At 39.9% G+C, this 26,887-nt stretch overlaps 1 protein-coding gene across 10 annotated transcripts in view; it reads right to left on the bottom strand.

The window, feature by feature from the left end:
• The window catches only part of LOC108265714 (helicase ARIP4), a 64,644-nt gene that overhangs the window by 19,846 nt on the left and 17,911 nt on the right, over positions 1-26,887 (bottom strand). For 7 of the 10 annotated variants that reach the window (XM_053680206.1, XM_053680207.1, XM_053680208.1 and 4 more), the window contains 7 exons: positions 10,443-10,656; positions 9,057-9,190; positions 8,773-8,895; positions 6,415-6,638; positions 5,963-6,145; positions 4,481-4,614; positions 2,321-2,517 (listed from right to left, as the gene is read on the bottom strand). In XM_053680206.1, coding sequence (XP_053536181.1) covers positions 2,321-2,517; positions 4,481-4,614; positions 5,963-6,145; positions 6,415-6,638; positions 8,773-8,895; positions 9,057-9,190; positions 10,443-10,656 — 1,209 coding nt within the window. Of the gene's footprint in view, positions 1-2,320; positions 2,518-4,480; positions 4,615-5,962; positions 6,146-6,414; positions 6,639-8,772; positions 8,896-9,056; positions 9,191-10,442; positions 10,657-21,470; positions 21,689-26,887 lie in introns of those variants that run through there. The other 3 variants (XM_017468341.3, XM_017468340.3, XM_047155548.2) reach the window with 2 other exon arrangements.

Raw genomic sequence — 26,887 nt, 5'->3', positions numbered from 1 at the left:
GAACCCAGTTTCAGCCCATGGAGGTCTCCGTGTCTTCTCGTTCCAAAACCAGATAGTATATTTAGATTTCTCATGGATTACTGAAAAGTAAATTCTGTTACAGTCCAGACAGCTATCCGCTCTAGGATGGAGGACTGTGCTCTCAGGAGTACCTAACTGTAATGCTTACCTTGATGACCTCGTGATATATTCCTCTGACTGGCACGAGAATTTCTCAATAAGAACAATATTCCAACGCTTAGTAAATGCCTCTTTAACTGTTAATCTGGCCAAGTGTGAATTCGGAAAAGCCACAATTACATACCCGAGAAAGGTAGTGGGTCAAGGTCAAGTTCAGCCCGTGGATGCCAAGGTTTGCGCTATTGTTGATTTTCCTGTGCCCACCACACGACGAGAATTACACCGTTTCTTAGGCATGGCTGGATATTATTGGAATTTTTGACGAAATTTTTCAACTATTGTACATCCTCTTACTAGTCTGCTGAGTCCTGCCAATGATTTAATCTGGTCTGATTCTTGCCAACATGGTTTTGACAGCATAAAGACCATGCTACTTAGCACATCTGTTCTTGCCGCTCCGAATTTCTCCCGCCCTTTTAAATTAGAAGGGAACAGAAGTGCTTTAGGCACTGGTGCCATACTCCTTCAGGAGGATGACTCTGGGCTAGACCATCCCATTTGTTATTTTTCATGTAAGTTCAATAAACATCAGATCAATTACTCTACAATAGAGAAAGAAGCCTTAGGACATCTCCTAGCACTACAATTTTTTTAAGTTTATGTCGGTTCATCTGCATTACCTGTTACTGTATATGCGGATCATAACCCGTTAGTATTTTTATCTCAGATGTACAACATAACCAATGACTCATGCGTTGTTCACTAATTGTACAAAACTATAATCTGTATAATATAATCTGGAAACAATTGAAAATGCCCATTTCCACCATCAGGGCAATAATTAAAAAGTTTCAGTCAACTGGAAATGTTATGAATCTGCCTGAAAGAGGACATGTGTCTATATTGTCTCAATGCACTGTGAAGAAGACGGTTCGAAGGTGGCCAGAAAATCTCCACGGATCACAGCTGGAGAATTGCAGAAGTTAGTTGCATCTTGGGGTCAGAAAGTCTCCAAAACTACAATCTGAAGTCACTTACATCACAACAAGTTGTTTTGGAAGGTTTTCAAGAAAAAAGACTCTATTCTCATCCAAAAACAATCTCAAGCATCTTCAGTTTGCCAGACACTTCTGGAACTTCAAATGGGATCGGGTTCTATAGTCAGATGAAACCAAAATAGAGCTTTTTGGCAATAAACACCAGAGGTGGTTTTGGCTCACACAGAGAGGTAGCCATATGGAGAAGTACCTCATGCCCACGGTTAAATATGGTCTTTAAAGTTTTGGGGCGGTTTTTCTGCCAGAGGACCTGGACATTTTCTTAGGATACATGGCATCATGGAATTCTTAGGAAAAATGGCATCAAATATAAACAGATATTAAATGAAAACCTGACTGCCTCTGCCAGAAAGCTTAAAATGGGCCATGGTTGGATCTTCCAGCAGGTCACTTCTCCAAAACACACATCAAAATCAACACAAAAATGGTTTATTGACCACAAAATCAAGCACCTGCCATGGCCATCCCAGTCCCCTGACTTGAAACTCATAGCAAACCTGTAGGGTGAACTGAAGAGGAGAGTCCACCAGCATGGAACTCGAAATTTGAAGGATCTGTAGAGATTCTGTATGGAGGAATGGTCTCAGATCAATTGCCACGTATTCTCCAACCACATAAGGCATTATAGGAGAAGATTCAGAACTGTTATCTTGGCAGATAAGGGAGGTAGCACAAGTACTGACTAAAAGGGTGCCAATAATTGTTGCACACCTATATTTAACAAAGTTTTTTGGGGGGAATAAACCCGTGTTTTGTTTGCAATTGTTTGATATCCATGAGAACAGAATATTTTTGTGATTTTTTAAAAACAAAATATCAAAAGGTTAAACAATAAAGACAATTCTTCATAGCAGCATTTGATCATATTTACTAACTGTTTAAATATTAGTGGAGGGCACTGTATTTGCTTTAGCAAGTTCTGGCATTATAGGACAAATTATTATCTATAATAATATAAGAATCATTTAAACTATGTAATCAGTGTATTGCTGATTTTTTTGTGGCAACAAAATTTGATGAGTTCTGCATGCAGTTTGCATGATTATAACAGAAAATGAAAGGGAGAATTCACAGGTTTGCATAGCCATATGAGCCTCACACTGCAGAACTAAAGCATGTAAATATTAACATTTAACACTGACCTTTCATTAGCTTCTGCTGGTGGTCCTCCTTATCTACATCAATTATACCCTGCTCACATGGCTTTGTGTTCTTTTTTTTTCGCCCAGTGACAAAGCTTTTCTTGAGTGAGAGTAGGCGGTACATCTCATAGCCCATTAGCAGCACACCACCATCTCTGTACCAGTCTTCGACTACCTTAGCACGGCTGCTTGTGGTCCTGTAGTGGTCAACATGCACATATTTACAAACATAGAATGAGTCTAGCCTTGACCTAGACTACGTTATAATTTATAGAAATGCCGTAACATATGCTGCAAATTCAAAATATTACGCAAAAAAATGTTGGAGCTCACATTTGGTATAACTGGTTACAAAAAAAAACTCAATGAAGCACAAATAAATTAATATCCTTCAGTGGGTGGCCATGTAATATTGCTGTTCCTCACCATGCTGTGCGAATGAATATATATGTTTGCATTAGTAAATGAAGCGATGTAGAGAGAGCAAAAAAAAAATTAAGTAAAAAGTAGTCTTTTTTGAGAGATACTGTAGAGGTAAGAGAGAGAGAGCGCGCGCGCGCGAGAGAAGTGGGCCATGGAGCAGATGTGAGTGGGCAGAATAACTCACTCAGAGATATCAAACTGTGAAAAGTGAATCATCAAACATTAATCAACCCAGTCAGGGTCCTTATGCTCCATGCTGCAGACATTTATGGAGGTGGAGCAAGCCATATTCACTCTGTTTTTCAAAACGTTAGCCAAGTTTTTGGCTTTTTTAAGGGGCAGAATTAGTCATTGCTCATCTCCTTGATGGAGGCCCATATGTCAGCTGAAAATCCATTGAGAGCACATTAGAGCATGCAAAGTCATCAAACTCTAAGCTACAGCCTCAGGAGAACAGTTATAAGCCCAAAAGGAGAGACACAAAGCATAACACAGGCAGTGGGAAATCAGACACACTGTTTTAGGTGTTACTTTGTTAAGATGAGGTTTTGAATTTAATATAATGGTGTTAGTTTATTGAGATGAGTTTCGATTATGGTTCAACATAATGAATAACTTTCCTGCAGTTTCAACCGACCAACAATCATAGACAAAGAGATATAAAGAGTGATAGATATACTATACTTAAAATACAGGGTTAAATATAGGTTGATTAATATGTATCCATTAACTTTGAAGTAATAACATTTATTAACAACAATTCCAGCTGCAAGGTTTATATTAATGTTAATATAATGTTAATATTAATCATTCTAATAATGTCATTTATATAGTAACAACTTGCCCAGGTATTTGTACGGTGGACATTCCACATAACCTTAAAAAATGTGTGTAATCATTGATATTTTTAAGTTTTCTGTCTATTTCTATTTTCTAATTAACAATTTTTATTTTACATTTTTGAAGGAGACTCCAGTGTCAGCACTTTGTAACATTCAGAGGTAAAGCTGTAACTTTTTCATTTTACAATTCTCTCCCCAATTTGGTCTTACCAAGTCCCATTCACCAACCAGTTCTCCCCATCATATGGCAGCTACAAATCATGATAGGTGAATGCTAACATGTGCTTCCACCGAAACATGTGAAACCAGCCAACCACATATTTTTCTGAGTCTGCATCACAGGGCAGCATAACACACTCAGAGGAAAATGCTATCTGCCATTTTCAGCAAACATGTACTCACAGACACACACTATTTGTCATGATTGTAACTTTAAGCTTTTCGACATGGGAAAGTCATCAGAACAGAGGGCTTTGAGCTTTCGCAGTGACATGCCAAGCTGGCCTTTTTTTTTATTTTTTATTTATTTTTTTTACCTTATTAACTTTAAGCGAGAGAAAAAAGGGAGGCTGGTGAGGGAACAACTGTTTATAGTCTTTAAAATGTAAGTGATAACAGAAACTAACTTCTTTCATGGAAGTTCCACAACATTAAATTAATAAAAATGCTCTTTAAATAGAGAAAAAAAAAACAATCGTTTGCAAACTACTGTGGTATAAGCATAATAAATCACTTCAGGATGTGGTGCTATTCGAAAATAATCACGTCACACTACCACATCGTGTGCTATTCTTAACTTATTCAACTAAGAATGAAATAAGTTAATTTTGTTAACATGACTGTTATGTGTTCATGAAAATGGGCATGTATGTTCAGAAATTTTATTTTCACTTACTTGTGCTCGTCATTAAGGATGTGAACCTTAAAGTTACGTGGCGTAATGTGGCCAGGGTCATTGTCAGGTGGCAGGGCTTCAGCAGGCGGGACCCAGAGATTAAATTCCGCCAACCAGTTATGTAGTGTGTTCACCTGAAGCAATTATCAGAAGGCAAGAAAAAGGGGGTGGGGGGATGGAAAAAAACATGTAAAAAGAGGAATGACAGAGTGACAGATGTGGAAAAAAAGAGGTGAGAGACAGGGATGGACAGAGATCATGTTATGTACAGGTTATGTGTGATTATGTAAAATGCTGCAAATACACCAGTTGCCAGTTTAGGTACATCCATCAACTATTGTTGCACCTCATTTGGCCTTTAGAACAGAATTATTTTGGGCATAGTTAGATGTTGGCTGTATTGAGTAGGAGTACCATGGTATACTATGTGGAAATGCACTGTAGCTACAAATTTGACAGCTGCATAGTCTTCCTACAATCCGTTGTTTCCATTTCATTCAAATTATGCTCTCAGCATTTATATTCTGCAGATCTAGAACCATTTGGGAATTATCCTTGCCTTGTGACATGATGTATTATCATGCCAGAAGTGTCGACAAACTGTAGCTATGGATTTGTTCAATGGCAATATTCACACATTTAACACCATTCAGAAAATCTTTAGAGGGCATCAAGGTCTTTTATATGTTCAGGGGAACATTTCCCACACCATCACACTGTTCCCACCAGCACCGTTGCACAAATCGGGAAAATCAATGTTGCTTGTAGTAAATTCTGATTCATCCATTTACAAGAACCTAGATTTGTCCGAGTATCAAATGGTCCAAATTGAATATTTCTGTGCCTGGGGAGGCAATTGGTTCAAGACAAAGTCTTATAACTGTTGCATTTCTCAGTGACCTTCTGCATACCAATTTTAATGCAATTCCCCATGTCCCCAATTGTTTTCTTGCACAATTCTCATCATTCTCCTGTGACTAATCCACAAGCTGTTTTTGTCCACAGGATCAAAACATAATATTTTTAGTGTGCAACATCAGTAGTATTACTAAGGAGATGGCTCTTTAATCCATGTTTGAAAACAGCCACATGAAGATTTAACCACCTGGGCACATGTACAGAAAAGAGTCTTGGCGTGGTTCCTCCTTTGTCTTAAAATGTTGTGTTTCAAGTTGTACTTGTGGCTTAAAGAACTGAAAGATACTCTGCAGAAGCTGAGCAGAGCCATTATGTTTGGGGGCTCTTCCCTTTTTAAGGTTTCTTCCTTTTCCATGTTTAAGTAACAGTGGGTCATTCAAAACTCAACTAAATACTAACACTTCCATAATGTATGATGTGCTGTGTGGAGTGTACAATTTGTTTGAATGTGGGTGGTATACCCTATAAACTGGCAACACAGTGTACACACATGATCAAGACATCATGCACACACACACACACACACACACACACACACACACAGACACTCAAACAGACACTCACAGGGACGATGGCGAGCACGGTGTGAGCTCCGGTGTGGCGCAGCAGGATGTCGATGAAAGAGATGACCTGTAGAGTTTTACCCAGGCCCATGCTGTGAGCCAGGATACAGCCAAAACCAGGGGTGCTTTTAAAATGCTTCTGTGACTCAACCAAGTTATTGTACAGAAACCGAATTCCTCCAATCTGAATGACAGAGATTGAACGACAGAATGGAAGGGAGGGCAAAAAAAGGGGGTAGCGCATGAGAGCAAAAGGGGTAGAGGGGAGAGAGAAAGTGAGGAATATAAAAGACAGAGAGAGAACAGAAAAAGTGAACGAAATTGTGATTTTTTTGCTCATTTTTTATTTATTGATTGTTGTAATTAGCTGATTAGATTATTAACTACCTTTATATTCTATACTCGGTTTTGTTGATGAACGTATAGGTCATAACTAACTGTTTGATAGATCACCTGATGAGGTTTGACGAAACATGCAAGTTGAGGGGAGAGGTAGATGTCACTGTCATCCTCTGGGTGACCGACATTGATGAGGACTCGCTCCTGAGCATCTGGTTGGTTGACAGCATTGTTAAGAGGCACACCGCTGCTCTCAGAATCCTCATTGGCAGATTTGCTGATGAAGCATGAGGTGGTTTTCTCAACTGAACTTTGGTCTACAGAAACACACACAGCCTCTGCAGAAAATTACAACTTAGTAAATTAAACTATCTTGAATATAGTCAAATATATCTAGTATTTCCTATTATAAGATTACCATAAACCAAATATAAAATTATTAAATGTATTTATAGACTTTTAAAAAAATCATTTGAAGCTTGAAATAGCCTTCTTCTATTGCCAGATAAAGAACAAACTTGGGTTGGGATGATATTTTCATGATGATATGATTATATATATTTTATATAATATTTATGATTTTATATATTTTACACACACACACACACACACACACACACACACACACACACACACACACACACACACAGTATCTCACAAAATTGAGTACACCCCTCACATTGTGGTAAATATTTGATTATATCTTTTCATGTGACAACACTGAAAAAATGACACTTTGCTACAATGTAAAGTAGTGAGCGTACAGCTTGTGTAACAGTGTAAATTTGCTGTTCCCTCAAAATAATGCAACACACAGCCATTAATGTCTAAACTGCTGGCAACAAAAGTGAATATACCCAAATTGGGCCCAATTAGCCATTTTCCCTCCCCGGTGTCATGTATCTTGTTAGTGTTACAAGGTCCCAGGTGTGAATGGGGAGTAGGTGTGTTAAATTTGGTGTCATCGCTCTCACACTCCCTCATAGTGGTCACTGGAAGTTCAACATGGCACCTCATGTCAAAGAACTCTCTGAGGATCTGGAAAAAAGAATTGTTGCTCTACATAAAGATGGCCTAGGCTATACCCTGACACTGAGCTGCAGCTTGGTGGCCAAGACCATACAGTGGTTTAACAGGATAGGTTCCACTCAGAACAGGCCTCGCCATGGTCGACCAAAGAGGCTGAGTGCACGTACTCAGAGTCATATCCAGAGGTTGTCTTTGGGAAATAGACGTATGAGTGCTGCCAGCATTACTGCAGAGGTTGAAGGGGTGGGGGGGTCAGCCTGTCAGTGCTCAGACCATACACCGCACACTGCATCAAATTGGTCTGCATGGCTGTAGTCCCAGAAGGAAGCCTCTTCTAAAGATGATGCACAAGAAATCCTGCAAACAGTTTGCTGAAGACAAGCAGACTAAGGACATGGACTACTGGAACCATGTTCTGTAGTCTTATGAGACCAAGATAAACTTATTTGGTTCAGATAACCAGGTGAGGAAAGTACAAAGACAAGTGTGTCTTGCCTACAGTCAAGCATGGTGGTGGGAGTGTCATGGTCTGGGGCTGCATGAGTGCTGCGGGCACTGGGGAGCTACAGTTCATTGAGGGAACCATGAATGCCAACATGTACTGTGACATACTGAAGCAGAGCATGATCCCCTCCCTTCAGAGACTGGGCTGCAGGCCAGTATTCCAGCATGATGACGACCCCAAACACACCTCCAAGACGACCACTGCCTTGCTAAAGAAGCTGAAGGTGAAGGTGATGGACTGGCCAAGCATGTCTCCAGACCTAAACCCTATTGAGCATCTGTGGGCATCCTCAAACGGAAGGTGGAGGAGCACAAGGTCTCTAACATCCACCAGCTCTGTAATGTCATCATGGAGGAGTGGAAGACGACTCCAGTGGCAACCTGTGAAGCTCTGGTGAACTCCATGCCCAAGAGGGTTAAGGCAGTGCTGGAAAATAATGGTGGCCACACAAGTATACTTGTGGCCAAACAAGTATTGACACTTTGGGCCCAATTTGGACATTTTCACTTAGGGGTGTACTCACTTTTGTTGCCAGCAGTTTAGAAATTAATGGCTGTGTGTTGAGTTCTTTTGAGGGGACAGCAAATTTACACTGTTACACAAGCTGTACACTCACTACTTTACATTGTAGCAAAGTGTCATTTCTTCAGTGTTGTCACATGAAAAGATATAATCAAATATTTACAAAAATGTGAGGGGTATATTCACTTTTGTGAGATACTGTGTGTGTGTATGTATATATATATATATATATATATATATATATATATATATATATATATATATATATAAATATAGATAGATAGATAGATAGATAGATATAGATAGATATAGTGTGTGTGTGTATGTGTCTTCCTGAATACACCACATGTGTAAAGCTTGACTGAACTTGACTTACTTTTGTCTTATGCACATTTATGTAAATGTATGCTTCTCACCTCTTATAGGGGCAGTTGTTCGAAGCACTGACACTTCAGTGCTGTATGCGTTACTGCTGTTGCTTGTTTGCACACATACTGCACTTTCCTTGGAGCCATATGTCAGACTTGCACACAGATCCCCTGCACAAATGGAAACATTCATTACCATGACTAACACCGTCTAAACAATTACAGGTACAAACATCAGATGCCTTTACGGGCAGTGAATTATGAGAAATTAATATCGGCATTTGCTGCCATGATTATTTGCATGTGTGACACGGTGTATAAGTGTTTCTTACCTAGTGTGTGTGTGTACACAAGCTCTGGAGCTACAGTAAAATTGTTCCTCTGATCCAGGCGCTTGCGTCTCTTTGTCTCTTCAAGTTGGGAAACTTTAGTTACCACATCCAAGTGGTGCTCTTTCAACAACTTCCTACAAGTAGATAAACAAAATAGGTAGATTAAGCAATAGATGGGGGAGGGAGTACAACCAGCAACCACCCCCATATCCCCCACCACAAAAAAGTTTAGCTACAGAAAGGAAACACATGAACCAGTTATGTAATAGTCTAATTAATCACATTCAATTTAATCTGTATAGTGCTTTTAACAATAGACATTGTCACAAAGCATATTTATAGAAGTCTGGATATAGATTTAGATCCCTAATGAGCAAGTCAAAGGAGAAAGGTCCTTGAGCTGACAGGAGGAAGAAATCTTGAGGAACCAGACTCAAAAGGGAATCCATCTTCCTCTGGCTGACACTGTATAGATTATAAATCATTACTTTTCTACAACACTATAAAGTCAAACAATACCTGTAAATTCAAACAATAGTGCGTTCAAAAGATGTTAAGTATGAGCTTCATACTCTATCATTACAGCAGCAGTTCTTAGGAACAAATATACAATATCCAGGTTACACTATCAAGATGTGTTAATTGCATTAATTTAATACTATAGTTGTAGTTCCTGGGATGGGATGAGATGGGATGGATTTGATTTAAAAATCCCAGAGGGGAAACTTGGGCTATGTGAGTTGAAGGTACAGTATGAAGGTGTGAAAACAAAGAGAATGGCAGTTTTAGAGGGGCAGCTGATGCTCAGGTGTTAGAGAGGGTTGTCCACTAATCGTAGGGTTGGCAGTTCGATTCCCGGCCCATATGACTCCACATGCTGAAGTGTCCTTGGGCAAGACGCTGAACCCCAAGTTGTTCCCGATGGCAAGTTAGCGCCTTGCATGGCAGCTCTGCTACCATTGGTGTGTATGTCAATGGGTGAATGAGACACAGTGTAAAGTGCTTTGGATAAAAGCGCTATACAAGTACGCAATTTACCATTTTCACCATTTACTAAATAGTGCTTTTTTTTCTTTTGAGGATTCTTTGGCATCCCTATCAAATCCATACCTGGTTCTAACCTATTTATCAGCCAGTCAACGTCACCACCTTCATAATTTGTTGTGTGCTATGATCTAACCTAGCTGCTGTTGACCAAAGTGACTCCCATTATAATAACAACTGCTAACAGGCTAAAAGTGTATTAAAATTCTGCCCATTCCTTTTAATGAAAGGGCAAAGCTAGTGGCCAGTGGGGGTCCATCTAGCACATAAGCATAAACTATCTGTCACTCAGTACTAGCTATCTTTGGGGCTAGGTTTCTTTTAAAAAGAGTGTAAACAGACCTGATGTTCCTCCGCATGTGAGCAGGTTTTGAGATTCTCTTCTTGGCATTGTCCAAGCCAATATTTGGACTGCGGCCCTCCAGGTGAGACAGAGGGCAAGATGGCATCCGTGTTGAAGTCTTACCTGAGGAAGAGGGAAGGCCACAGTGCCATCGCAAAGAATTATTGCCCTGAGATTCATTTTCAGAGCTGTAGCCTACATTCTGATTCTGATCTGCAGTGTTAGTGAAACAGAAGAAGAAAGAGAGAGGCAGATAAATATTTATATAATATACATCCATCCATTTTCCATACCACTTATTCTACACAGGGTCAACAGGGTCCTATAACGCATGTCTTTGGCCTGGGGGAGGAAACCAGAGTACACAGAGGAAACTCCCGAAGCACTGGGGGAACATGCAAGCTTTGTTCACAGAGGGCGGAAATGGTGTTTGAGCCCCCAACCCCAGAGGTGTTAAACATGCTAGCCACTAAGATACCCTACCCGCCATCCATTTTCTGTACCGCTTATCCTACACGGGGTCACAGGGGAGCCGGAAGCCTATCTTAGGGAACTCTGGGCACAAGGTGGGTACACCCTGGATGGGGAACCAAACCACTGCAGGGCACAATCACATATACATTCACACACCCATTCATACACTACGGACACATTGGACATGCCAATCAGCCTACTATGCATGTCTTTGGACTGGGAGAGGAAATCAGAGTACCCGGAGGAAACCCCTGAAGCATTGGGAGAACATGCAAACTCCACGCACACAGGGCAAAGGCAGGAATCAAGGTCCTAACCCTGGAGGTGTGAGGCAAACATGCTAACCAATAAGCCACCGTTCCCCCAACCTTTACCCCATTTAATATATTTATAATTAAAAAATGTATAAGGATGTCAATTCATATTTAACATTTATGCAGATATGGTGATGTTACTACTTCCCTCTAGCCTTTAATCACTAGTAAATTATTATTTTAATTATTACTCATTTAATATTAGGAATAATTGCTAATTTATTATTTTTATTGTTATTTTAATTACTAACATCATTGTCTGGTGTTAGCATTTTAGAAAACATTTGCCAAAATTTCATGTTTTCATACAGGATGTCAGAGTAAAGAAAAAAATTATTTAGAAATTAAAAATCTTAATAAGGATTGAATTGTTTTAAAATGTCAAATATCTAATTTATTTTTTTTTGGTTTTGTAAGCTCATTTTAATGTCTCATCACTTTTTTTAAGCATAAAAAACTTTTGGCGTCATGATTGTTCCGCAGTTAGCGTTGCTTCCACACCTCCAAATGATTAAATTCTGAGCTTGGATTACAGTCTATGTGGAGTTTCACATGTTCTCCCAGTGTCCTCATGGGTTTACTCTGAATTCTACAGTTTTCTCCCACCTCCCGAATACATGCTAGTAGGTGGACTGGCTAAGATGAATTGGCCATAGGTATGAATGAGTGTGTAATGGTGTGTGTACGCATCATGCCCAGAATCCCATCCAGGGTGTGTTCCTGTCTTGCACCCAGTGTTCATGCGATATGATCTAGATTCACCACAACCCTGAAACTGTCAGAGGATGAATGAATGAATGATGAATGTATAAAAAAAGTTTTACTAAGTAATGTAAATGAGGATACATTAGATCCAATGTGGTTCCGAGCATGGCAGCCGTGTTGCGAACTCTGACGAAACGCTGTAGTTTCTTGTTTGTCACTTATTCTTGTGTTTTTCATTCCGGATGTTGTCTCATTGTCTATAACAGACGAACACTTAGACATTGGTTCCTATGTCGCTGATCAGAAACCAGACTTTGAGTTCCTCCATGCTGATAACCTGTTTACTGAGACAGCACTGGAACCCTTTGCTTGCACCGCTCGGCTGAGACCACGGAAGCGAAAAAGGGGAAGGAGAGTCGGCGACCTCATCAGACTACGACGCCGTACTAACCGATGCCCGCTCCCCTGGATTTTACTGCTAAACGTCCAGTCTCTGGACAACAAATTTGTGAACTGAGGTCGCGAATCTCCTTCCAACGGGAGACGTGGGACTGCTACATTGGGTGTCTCAAAGAAACTTGGATGTTAGGTGAGGTTCCCGACTCAGCTAGCGAGCCAGAGGGGTTCTCCGTGCATAGCGCCGATGGAGCAAGAGATCTTTCAGGGAAAAGCAGAAGAGGAAGTGTATGCTTTATGATTAACAACACATGGTGTGATCAGAGAAATGTGCACTTTATCGTATCTTCTTGCTCCCCCGATCTGGAATGCCTCACGCTGTCTGTCGACCGTACTGGCTACTAAGGGAATTCCCAGCTGTTATCATAACAGCTGTGTACATTACCCCATAAGTAAAACACAGACAAGACACTAAAGGAACCGTATGGAAACATAAGCAGGCTGGAGACGGCGCACCCTGAGGCCACGTTTATTGTTATAGAGGATTTTAACAAAGCCAACTTTAGGACAGTAACATCCAGATACTTTCAGCATGTTACATGCAACACATGAGGAGACCAGGTTTTGGACCATCGCTACTCTACATTCCAAAATGGTTACACACCCCTCCCCCACCCGCCTTTCGGAAAGTCGGATCACTTATCTGTTCTACTTCTGCCGCTTACAGGCAGAAACTGAAACAGGAAGCACCCACCCTAAGAACGATCCAGTACTACTCAGACCAATCGGATTCTGCACTTCAAGACTGCTTTGATCACATGGACTGGGAGATGTTCCGGTCTGCCTCTGATAACATTGACGTGTATGCAGACTCCGTCATGTGTTTCATCAAGTACATATTAGACGTGGTGCGGACCAAAACAATATGGATCTATCCTAACAGAAAACTGTGGATTAACGGTGAAGTCTGAGCAGCACTACATACGCAGACCTCCACCTTTAATTCTGGAACCATGGAGGAACAAAAACATGCCAAATATTCCCTTTGAAAATCAATCAGAGCAGCCAAGATCAAAGTGGAGTCCTAGTTTAACACCAGTGACACTAAAAGCTTGTGGCAAGGCATTGATAACATCACGGACTTCAAAAAGAATAAACACATAAAAACCAAACACTGCTACCTCTCTTCCACATGAGCTTAACACATTCTATGCTCATTTTGAGGTAAACAATAACAACGACCTCACGGAAAGAGCTCCCGTGGTCTATACGTAGAGGTTAGTTCACTTACTGTTTCTGTTGCGGAGGTAACCTGATCTCTCAAACCGGTGAATATTCACAAGGCCATGGGCCCAGATGGCATCCCAGGTAGCGTCCTCAAAGTATGCACAGACTAACTAGCGGGGGTTTTCACTTACATTTTCAACCTCTCCCTCTCTACAGTCCCCACATTCTTTAAAATATCTACCACTGTTCCTGTACCAAAGCAAAACACCAGTCACATTAAATGACTGGCATCCTGTTGCTCTGACTCCCATCAAAAGCAAATGCTTTGAAAAACTTATCAGAGATTACATTTGCTCCATACTGTCCACATCTCTGGACCCACTGTAATTTGCTTATAGCGGCAACCGATCCACAGGTTCACCCTTCACACTGCTATCTCACCTGGACAAAAAGAACACTTATGTGAGAATGTTGTTTGTGGACTACAGCTCAGCATTCAGCACCATAGTGCCCTCCAAACTTGACGGTAAGTTCCGTGCTTAAACAGCTCGCTGTGCAGCTGGATCTTGGACTTTCTGTCAGGCAGACGCTAGGTGGTCAAAATGGGAAACAACATCTCCTCACCACTAGGGATGTCACGATACCAAAAATCTAGTAGTCGGTACCGATACCACCAAAAGTACACGATACTCGATACCAAAGTTGATCCCACGGTGTGGTATAAATATAAAATAAATTTTAAAAAAAATTAAAACTCTACTGGAGGACATCCTTCTCTGGCTGACACTAGCAAAAAAAAAAACTGAGGGAGAGCGGGGGATATTTTAGTCATCAAACACTGTCTGACAATGATTGGACGCTACAGTTGAGGTGCACTCCTAAATGCGTGCACACACGCACACACACGCGCACATGTAACACGTTAAATAGTCAAATGTTTAAAAAAAGAGAGTTAAAAGAGTTTATTTTTCGCTGTTGTTCCATTTTAATGTGTTAATACATTGATAATTCAAGTAAGTATAACGCTGATCAGTCATCTATTAGGATGGTCTGAATCCTGCACTCTGGGATCGATTGCTTTAGTCTCCGCCCACATACCTGGAGGAAAAACAGTAATTTTCCATTCTAGTAAAGGTCTCGTGGAAGTAACACCGGCAGTCATGGTTGTGACTTATTTCTCCTCTATATAGATAGGGGGACAACACACGCACGCACGCATGCACGCACACACACCCCTTATACTCTGAATGCAAGCATTAGATTAAATTCACAATTTATTAAAAGCATTAACAATTGAATAATTATTAGTGACATTAGGCTACATTTTGCTGACAGGACACAGGCTGAATGGCGATGCATGGTGGCCCATTAGGAGGTAGTTTATAACATTACAATGCGTTAGCACTACATGGAGCATAACGTTAGCTGGTTTCATGCCCACAATGCGAGCTGCCTCAAACAAATATAATATAGGACCTGTCTTTCAGGTGCTTCGCCAAATTCCAGGTGTTTCCTCGCTTTGTTTGAAATTAATGATAGCTTCGGTTGCACACCGGCTTCAGAGCATCAATTATATGTTTGTTGTCATCCGCCTCAAATGCAAAGTATTTACATATTCCATACCATATTTCTTCTCAACGAGTGGGGATCAGGTCCGGAAGGATTGCAACCTTGGTACCTTCATTACAATCGGTACCTACACAACTGCAGAAAAACAAGTACCGTCACGTTTTAAGAATGTTGGTACCGACTTGGTACTGAAGTATCGGATCTCATGACATCCCTACTCACCACTGAGCCTTAATATCGGAGCTCCGCAGGGCTACGTTCTCAGCCCACTCTTGTTCTCGTTGCACACACATGACTGTGTGGCCACCCACAGCTTTAATGTCATTGTCAAATTTGCTGACGACACAACGGTGGTAGGCCTGATCACAGAGGATGACAAAACGGCCTACAGACAAGAGGTATGCTCTCTAACACACTGGTGCCAGGAGAACAACATCTCTCTAAAAATCAACAAGATCAAGGATCAAGGTGGACTTTAGGAGACAGGACAGAAAGCACAGCTCAAGCACAATAGATGGAGCACCAGTAGAAAGAGTCAGCAGCTTCAAGTTCCTCAGGGTCCACATCTCCGATGACTTAACATGGTCCATCCATACAAAGGTCATAGTAAAGAAAGATCACCAGCGTTTCTTCTTCCTAAGACATCCGAGGAAGTTTGGGATGAGCGCCAGCATTTTCAGATCGTTCTACACATGCACTGTGGCGAGTATCCTGTCTGGCTGCATCACTGTCTGGTACGGGAACTGTATGACCCTCAACCGAAATGCGTTGCAGAGAGTAGTACGTACATCTCAGCACATAGCTGGAGGTGAGCTTCTCTCCCTCCAGGACAGATACACCAGGCAGTGTATGAGGAAAGCCTGGGGGATTATTAAAGACTCCAGCCATCCAATTTTCTCCTTGCTACCATCTGGCAGACGATATCGCAGCATCAGAACCCACACCAGCAGATTGAGGGACAGCCTTTTCCCCCTCAGACCATCAGGTTACTAAGCTGTCAATAACCCCATACCCAAGAACCTGGACACTTATTCACTGGACTCAAATGCACATATCACACTTGCACTGAGATTTTATATATATATATATACGAACACCAGTACATACCACATACCACTGCACATTTTGTATACCATGTATACAATAGCAGTTGCACCTGTCTGCACTGCATTTTGTGTAACTGTAATTTGTATTTTGTGTAATGTGCACTGTGCTATATGCTACTGTACATTTGTATATTCTACTTTGTATATTCAGAACATCATTCTTACTTTGTATATTTGTTATTTCATAATTGTAGTCTACTGCTACTAGTGCTGTGACTTTTTTTTTTTAAATCACTACGTAATATAATATAAATTTATATATATATATATATATATATATATATATATATATATATATATATATATATATATATATATATATAAACTTATATATACATTTTATAGACTTAAATTAAATAAAAACCTAAATACAACAAAAAATTAAATGAGGCTTTATTTGAGCACTTCCCTGAGACTGCCTAGTTGTGTCATGTTGTTGCAACCTGAAACAACCTGAGGGTGCTGCAGGATATGGTATTATGATTGACCTGCAGAGGAGAAGAAGTGAAACGCATGTTTCTCTGACGAATACTAATTTCTTTTACAAGTGTAGTATACCACAAGCCTATAAAAGAAATACCACTAGGACAGTAACCTAAATAATATGTTAAAAAGCTAAATATTAAATTAAATAAAAAATGCATCTGGGTGTCATGCCTGGACATGGATCCTGAGATTTGTAGGGTAGTGTTTGCCCGTTAAACACTTATATATTTTCCCCCACAAAGCCAACATATGGCTTCCTCCAAATTTATTGCTTCAGCTTGAATCCAAAATGTTCCCAGATCACCATTGTTACATTTGGTTTCCCAACAAGATCACAGTAGCAGAACCTGAAGTGAAACTGCAGAATTTGCCTGACAGGATTTTGCCACGCTCAGACTAGCAGACAACACCATATAAGGTATGATTATGATTACATAATTTGTATTTTAACATAAAATCTCCCACTATATGGTACGCTATAAATACAAATGAATATTGCAACTGTTATTATTAATACACTTGTACACAAAACTCTGTACTTTGTACTTGTTATAGGGCCCACTCAAGCAGAAACATTAAGGTGGCGTGTGATGTGACACCACCGCAGGTGACACTCCACCACCACGGTGTCAGACTGTAGTGGTTGTACTTACTGTGCTATATGAACAACTGCAATGCCTGGAACTTGCACCTAAGCTTTTCACATTTCATTTCATTGTGAAATGTAGTGAAAATAAATGTGAGTTAATTTGAGTACATGTAGACTCCCTGATGGTTTATTAATCATTTTCAGCATGTTATGTAACCTCTCATACATAACCAGCTCTTATGAAAATTACCACCACACACACTCGAGGACAACCAGATTTACAGATGTCAAAATGTGTACACACAGAGAAACAGTGGAACAGAATAAAACAAAATATTGACCCTTGACTGTCTTTTGCCTTCCACTTCAATCCCTTGTTTTTCTTTCCTTTTAATTTTTAGCTCTACTCGTTCCTTGTTCTTTTTAATCCCTGTTAAAAATGTATTATCTGAACTTTAGGTTCATGGACCACGCATTCATGCGTGTATACAAACAGCAGGTGTGGAAAGAAGAATTATTTATATAATGCACGGGGGCTGATATTCTACAAGTCTGAAAACAAGTTACATAAACCGCCCCTCTGAAAGCAATCTGCCAATGTCTGCCCTACTGTCCCTGACACGACTTGCAAGTTGTGAGGGGTGTGTGTGTGTATGTGTGTGTGTGAGAGAGAGAGAGAAAAAGAGAGACAAACAAAGATAGAGAGAGAATATATACCACAAATATGGGTACAGCTGAAAAGTTCCGACTTCAGACTAAAAGATATTTCTAGATTACAATGTGAGGGAGAGGAGAGCTAAATAAATCTAGGAGAAAAAGAAGTAATTTTTACCCAACTTATTCTATTTTAGGCATAACGTGGGGTAAGACAGGTGAAGACGACCCTCTCCCTTATTCTTTGATTTGTTCAGCTTTCCCCCTCTTTCTACTAGGGATGTCACGATACCAAAAATCTAGTAGTCGGTACCGATACCACCAAAAGTACACGATACTCGATACCACGGTGGTATAAAAATAAAATTTAAAAAATAAAATAAAAAAACTCTCCTGGAGGACATCCTCTTCTGGCTGATACTGTGAGAGAGGAAGGTATTTTAGTTATCAAACGCTGTCTGACAATGAGTCTCCAGAGGTGCACTCCTAAACGCGCGCACACACACACACACCCACACACTTTACACTCTGAATGCAAGCATTAGTTTAAATTCACTGATATGGTGGCAGGCCAAAACGATTTATTAAAAGCATGAACATTTGAATAATTATTAGTGACATTAGGCTACATTTAGCTGACAGGACACGGGCTGAATGTCAATGCATGGAGGCCCATTAGGAGGTAGTTTATAACATCGCAATGCATTAGCGTCATTAACAAATAACTGGCTATCACAAACATTACATGGAGCATAACGTTAGCTGGTTTCACACCCACAATGCGAGCTGCCTCATACAAACATAATACAGGACCCGTCTTTCAGGTGCTTCGCCAAATTCCAGGTGTTTCCTCGCTTTGTTTGAAATTAATGATAGCTTCTGTTTCACACCGGCTTCAGAGTATCAATTATATGTTTGTTGTCATCTGCCTCGAATGCAAAGTATTTACATATTCCATACGACATTTCCTCTCAACAAGTGGGGCAGAGCTAAACTTATGTAGTTTTTCCCATGTGCTTGTAGTTGTTGTTGTTGTTCTTCTTCACCACTTGTGGACCGACTAAAACACTTACACATATTTGCTGCCCCATCAGGTCCGGAAGAATTGCAACCTTGGTACCTTCATTACAATCAGTACCTACACAACTGCAGAAAAACAAGTACCGTCACGTTTTAAGAATGTTGGTACCGAAGTACCAGTTCTCGTGACATTCCTACTTTCTAATCTAATCAAGCAATATTCCTCAGTATGAAGTTTGTAGAATATATGAAGAGATTACACATATGCAACCAGCTGTTCCCTATCTATCTCGCCATCTCTCGTTCTTCTGTCTTATCTGCTAATTACTTAGGACTGTAACAATCAGAATTGCCTTCGCTATCTGTCCATCTATCTTTTTCCTTACTTATTTATGAGGTATGCTATTTTTCTCTTTCATACTTCACTTTAGAATACAAGCTCTATACTAAAGAAATCATATAGAAATCAATATGCATTCATTAAAGAAAGTTATGTTTTGGTTCAGGTATATCATACGTCATGCAGAATATCCATTTAATAGACTATTAATTAATTAATTCAAAATAATATGTAATTTCTGTCAATATCTAATATTACTTCAGTATAACAGCCATGGAGCTATTAATTACAAAATAAATATGCATTAATTTATTGTCATTTTTATTTATTAATGTCACTGATGTGTATTTTTTATTAATATGAAAAGCTGTTGGATAACCTTAAAATATCTCCTTCTAATTAACAGTAAAAATGATTACAAAAGCTTGAAGGACACATTCTTTTCCAAACTGTTGCGCTCACGATGACTTGTTCAGAAACACACACATCAATGCATGTATGTGTTGTTGAAATATAATGCCTTTCCTTCAAAATTTGTAGAAAAAAAAAAGACTGATAACCAAAGATGAACGCCCAAAAACATACACACTTCCCAGCAAAGTGAGAGCATATTGTACATAATTGCACAATGATAATAAGCAAATAATTACTTATTCCTGTTATGCTTGAAACTGAAACCTTCTACGGCACACTGATGTAGCAACAATATTTGAACAAAAGCATGGAAACCACCCAATAGTAACCCAAGGGTGATGCACGAGGAGGTGATGACTATGTGATACCATGGTGACTGAGACAGTGGCATAGAGAGATATTATATAAGAGCTGATAAACAATATCTGAACTCAAGAAAAGGCCACACACACAACAAACAGGCCAACACGTGTGAGAGGCTGCTAAACACACAGGATGGTAAATAAGCGTTTGTGTCACTATGTCAAGGAGTTACAATGCCCTCCACTAATACTGGCACCCTTGGTAAATATAAGCAAAGAAGGCAAACACAGATTTAATTAAAAAATATCTTTGTTAAATGTGTGCAACAATTATTGGCATCCCTATTAATTCATATTAGAAAAATATATTTGAAATATATTCCCACTGATATTTGAAATGTTTAAAAAAAAAAAAAAAAAAAAAAAGTTATCATCAAATAAACATAAAAGTTCTGGACTACAAATAAGTCTCAACTTACCACTAGTACTACAGACACACACACGCATGCACACACTGACCTATTGACTTACACTGACTGGATTCTGATATGTTTGTTAAGTAACAATGTTAAGCTTTGATTATTCATATGGACCAATTTTAACACATACTGTACCACTTAGAGAGCGAGAGCGAGAGAGGTGAGTGTACATTCAGAAGCCAGAGGGTTATGTAACCATGGTGCATTGTTTATGTAACGCAGCACTTTTACTGTCACAGCCTGCTGGGGACATAGACCATGTGACTTTGTGAGAATATTAGGTAAGTGTGTGTAAGATATTATTACTGAAGTTCCTTTGATTATATCCAATATTCCAGTTAATACTGTATTATATAATATGTTAAACAAGTTCATCCTGATAATGTGTGCACACACACACACACAAACAAAATCTTACATACATTCACCGGTCACTTTAACAGGAACAGCTGTACACCTGCACTTTCATGCAATTACTCAATCGGCCAATCATGTGGCAGGACCGCAATACATAAAATCATGCTGACACAAATCAAGAGCTGCAATTAATATTCACATCAAATATCAGAATAGGGGGAAAAAAATATCTCAGTGACTTTGACCATGGTATGGTTTCAATATTTCAGAAACTGCTGATCTCCTGGGATTTTCATGTACCGTGACAAGTAGAAAAGCATCTCATAACACAAAATATGCTGAACCTTGATGTAGATGGGCTACAAAAGCAGAAGACCATGTTGGTTTTTACTGTAATTCTGTCAGGCAGGAACAACTATCTGAGAACACAGTGCACACTGGCTCAGTGAAACTGGACAGAAAAAGACCAGACAATGTTTTTCGAATCTTCCTCTGTCCAGTTTCAGTCCAATCTGGCCATTCATTTCATGTTGCTGTACCAGCTCACTGTACTAATTTCTCTCTAAGAAGCTTTCAGATGGTTGTATTCTTATACCTATGAAATTGATGTCCCATCAAGGGTGTATTCCTGCCTTGCACCCATTGTTCCCGGGATAGACTCAAGATCTGCTGCAACCCTGATCGGAATAAAATGGTTACTGTTAATCACAAAAGGGCACAAAGCATGTACGGGAATAATTAAAATATTTTCTCCTTATTTCATACTAGTATAATATTTTTGTCTCATGTGTTTAATAGGGTTCTCTTTGTCTACTTTTAGGACTTGTATGAAAAGCTGATGATTTAGGTCATATATATATATATATATATATATATATATATATATATATATATATATATATATATATATATGAAAATTCACAAACTTTCAAGCACCACCGTAACTACTATATAAAGAAGCCCAGGAACAAAAACACACATATTCCGTGTGTTTCCATGTGTATCTCTATTACTTAAGTGTGCGTGTGTTTGTATATAAGCTGTTGGTTTTATATAGGCCCCATCATATGTTTTGCTCATTATAGAATGCAGTAACGCATAATTACTTATTTAAATAAATATGCAACAGAGTGTTCTGTAATCAAACCAATTTGAGCTGTAACATAAAAAACAAAACATTCACTTTGCAACGATCTTACTCTGCTGAGTCATGTAGCAATTTCCATGAATTGTGTGTGAAAGAGAGCCATGTCTTTCTCTAGCATGTTTATGCCACAGAGCTTTTTAACATAGCATGGGGTCAACTTAGCTAAGATCTCAATAATGTGAGGTTAAAAATTCTAGACAACGCAACCCAGAGTAGTAAATTCAACAAACTCAAGTTTGTTTTTGATGTAGTGATATATTGCTTCGGCTCTTTGGCAGCCTAGTGAGATAAAGCGCAGTTACTATGAATACTCAGAACCTCATCAATCTTATTCGTTGTTATCATTAGCTGCGTTTACATGGACAACAATAATCCACTCTTAATCTGATTAAGACCATACTCTAATTAAGAAACTACCATGTAAACAGCAATTTTTACTTACCTTAATCTAATTAAGGTCATAATCGAAGTAAGCAATAATCTAATTAAGACAGGTGGAGCACTCCTGTTTTAGTCGCATTATGGACGTGTATTACAGACATGTAAACACCTTAATCACATTATGAGCGTCATGTGGAAGTTTTCACCGCATATTGCGACAGAACACGATCACACACGGCAGCGCAACTGTTTTACAGCGAACAAGAGAGTTCGGCTGCGTCCCAAATCGCATACTTTCCTACTATAGGCTTGTAGTGGGGAAAAATACATGTATCTCGGCTACTATATAGACGGTAACTACGTGATTTGGGACACACCCATGGCTTCAAGCAGTTGTCTATTCGGCTTCAAGCAGTTGTCTGTTTGCACGTACAGCATGACAAATAATTAACTGCACTTAAAGCGTTCATAAAAAATAAATAAAAACACCCAAAACTCTATACGGTACCATAACAAAGACAAACTTTATGTTGATACGTGAAATTCTGGAGGGAGTCGGACGGCGTGGCGCGGTGACGTAATGACGTGTGCTGTTAATCTAATTATGATCTATAACATGTAAAACGGGAACATGACTGGAGTATTCTAAAAGCGACTCATGTAAACACCTTAATCACATTATTATCTTACTCAGATTAAGGTCAATAATTAGATTAATGCTGTCCATGTAAACGTAGTCATTGAAAGAAAGGTTACATTTCCCCCAGATTATGTTTTTTTAATTTTTTTATGACGAAGGGATAAAAGCATTTATCAAGCATTCAGCATATGAGGTCAAGTTTTTTATGGGAGGTTTCTCAAGGTGAAAAAAGTTCTGCTCTGTAGGTATACAACATCCATTTTTTTGTGCATTAGTTATTTTGTACCTACTAGCTTACAATAAGTAGACTAGTTAACATTACCATCTTATTCTTTTGCATGCATTTTCTTTCTGGTCCTACACACAGAGTTCAACCCCTAATGTCTGAGAAGCTGAAATCCAGAGACAGTTGGAGTGTTATATAAGTTACACTTGGACACGTTATGAAACACATGATAATCGCTACTCTCTTAATCCACTTATAAAAATTTTTTATATTCCATACTAAAATATTTAAAAAATAAAAATTGTGTAGCCATTCCTCTGTTGAATTGGACTTGTGTTTGGGTAGTTATCTTGCTGAAAGGTGACATTTTTCTTCATCTTCAGCTCTCTGACAGAAGCCTGCAGTTTTTGAGCTACCCATGATTCCGTCTACCTTGACTATATCCCCAGTCGCAGCTGAAGAGAAGCAGCCCCATAGTATGACTATGGCACCACCATGCTTGACCAAGAGTATGGTGTTCTTTGGTTGATAAGCTGTCTTCAAGTCAAGTCAAGTGGGTTTTTATTGTTATTCCTCTATATAGCTTGATGAAATGACATTTCTTCAGGACCATGGTACAACATAGAACAGTACCAAGGCTACATAAAGTGCAATACACAACAGTGTGAGATGAGTGCAAAGCAACAAACACACAGGGCAGTAAATACACAGGACAATAAATACACAGAACAGGTACTGTAAACTGTAAGCTATTGTGTGTGTAATATATATTAGGGCTGTCAATGTTAACGCGTTAACGCTTGTGATTAATCAAAATTTTTTAACCGCGTTATTATTTTTTAACGCAAATTAATCATTTGACAATCAAGTTTGACCCCAACTTCTTCCCGTTATAACAACACGGATGGTTACCTAGCTTTGTGTGATTAGGGCAAACGCGAGTAATACAATAATAAAGGAGACGGTGTCCGCTCTGCTGAACGGCAATTTTCGTTATAAAAAGCTTCCAGATGGAAGTTTTGATAAACCCAAAGTTGTGTGCACTTTTTGCAGTGATTTTGCCGAAGCAAGCGCTAGCTAGCCAGTTTATCAAAGTTGCAAATGAGTGGGAGATAACGGGCAAGGTCTCAACTATAGGAACAGACAGCTCTCGTAATATGATTGCCTCTGCAAGGAGTCTACCATCCGAGCATGTGCCGTGTGTGGCGCATATGATACAAAGGGTGATCACCGTGGCTTTACGGGACAGCGGATTTGACAGCGTTTTAGCCAAGTGCTGTAAAATAGTAGGACACTTCAGACACAGTCCCGCAAACACTGCACAGCTGAAAGCTCAGCAAGCCTCTCATGGACTAATAGAGGAGTCCTTCATCCAGGATGTACCAACATGCTGGAATTCAACTCTTGAAACGGTAAGGCGGATTCAACACAACAAAGATCCACTGAAAGCAGCGCTGGCACAGCAGAAGCACAACTTCGCCGTGCTAACCTCAGCTGAATATGACAGGTTGACAAAGTTGGAAACTGTGCTGGAGCCCAGCAGGTAATGTGATTTCTCTGTCTTCTCCAACTTTACCGATAAAAATAAGTCATTTGTAAGTCATCTAGACATAGTTTAAGGCCTATACCCTAAACAGATGCCATCTGAATGAAAACTGTAGTCATTGAGTCAATTGTGTGGTGCTCTGTTTGCACTGCAGGTACATCACTGAGCTCCTAGGTGGTGAAAAGTATGGATCCTGCTCCGTGGTGCTACCTGCATTATGTCATTTCTTGCATACAATGGAGGTCTCTGATGTTGACCCTGCCTACATAACACGCTTCAAGGCTGCATTCACAAAGGACCTCAACGGGCGAAAGGAGAACTCAAACCCGTGGTGCTTAAAGGTGGCGACCGCTCTAGATCCTAGGTTCAAAACCATTAGGTGCTTGCCCAGAGCAGAGAGGGGAGATGTGTGGCAAGAGCTGAGTGAGATGCTGAAGGATAGAGAATCTGCACCAAAGACCGCTGGAGAAAAAGTGGAGCCAGAGCTACCAAAGAAGAAGATGGGTCTCCTACTCATGGGATCAGAGTCGGAGTCTAATGAAGAGGTACTATCCACAGATAAATCTCTAGAGAGGTACAAGGCAGAGCCCTGTGTCAGCAGAGAAATATGTCCACTACAGTGGTGGACATCACAAGCAGGTACATATGGTAAGCTGGCCCATATTGCAAAAAAGGTACCATATTGCAAAAAGGTACTTGGCTACACCTGCCTCAACAGTGCCATGTGAGTTTTCTTTGGCAGACCACATTCTGCAGAAGAAGAGGTCAGCTCCATCATCTGAAAATGTGAGCAAGCTAGTCTGCCTGAGCAACTGGTTGAAAGAAGAATAAACTATGTTGACAGGAGGCATGTTGCACAGATGCACACTGACTGAAGAAATTATCTTTAACCAAGAATGTTTGTAATCTTTGTTTGAAATGAACGATAGCATCGATTGCACACCGGCTTCAGGGTATCAATTATATGTTTGTTGTCTTCCGCCTCGAATGCAAAGTATTTCCATATTTGACTCTTTACCACCACCCTGTCCAGGGTGTACCCCGCCTTGTGCCCGATGCTCCCTGGGATAGGCTCCAGGCTCCCCCACGACCCTGAAAAGGAGTAAGCGGTTGAAGATGGATGGATGGATGGATGGACTCTTTACCACATTTCCTCTCAACGAGTCGGGCAGAGCTAACTTCTGTAGTTATTTCCGTGTGCCTGTAGTTCTTCTTTACCACTTGTGGACCGACTAAAACACTTGTGTGTATTTGCTGCCCCCATCAGGTCCGGAAGAATTGCAACCTCAGTACCTTCATAACAATAGGTACATATGCTACTGCAGAAAAACAAGTACCGTCACGTTTTAAGAATGTTGGTACCGACTTGGTATTGAAGTATCGGTTCTCGTGACATCCCTAATATGTATGTATGTATGTATGTATGTATGTATGTATGTATGTATGTATGTATGTATGTATGTATATATATATCAGCAATATTGGATTTGTGCCAAACATTTCTTTTAGAATTATGCCCAAAAAGGTCTACTTTGGTCTCATCAGATAACCCATTTTGCCATATGCTTTGGGGTGATTAAGGCAGGCTTGGATGTTTTTGCTTCCATAAGAAAGGGCTTCTGCTTAGCCACCCTACCCCATAACACAGACATGTGAAGAAAATGAGACAGTGTTGTCACATGCAGGGAATGACCAGTACTTGCCTGCAGCTGTTTTAATGTTGCTGTAGGTCACATGGCAGCCTCCACGATAAGTTTTCTTCTTGTCTTTTCATCAAATTTGTAGGGGCGTCCTGTTCTTGGTAATGTCACTGTGATGCCCCATTTTCTCCATTTGTTGGTATTGGCCTTCACAGTGTTCTGCTTATCCTACACAGGGTTGCGGGGAGCCTAGAGCCTATCCCAGAAGATTCGGGGCAAAAGGTGGGCAATACCCTGGATGGGGTGGTAGCCCATTGCAGGGCACAATCGTGCACAATTTGGACAATTTGGAAATACCTGTCAGCCTACAACGCATTTCTTTGGACTGGGTAATGGTAATTATGGCAAGGAAATGTATGACAATACAAAAGA

This window comes from Ictalurus punctatus, chromosome 5 (assembly GCF_001660625.3).
Source record: "Ictalurus punctatus breed USDA103 chromosome 5, Coco_2.0, whole genome shotgun sequence".
NCBI lineage: Eukaryota > Metazoa > Chordata > Actinopteri > Siluriformes > Ictaluridae > Ictalurus > Ictalurus punctatus.
Note: the sequence above shows the minus strand (reverse complement) of the source record. Positions and strands in the feature narration are given on the sequence as shown.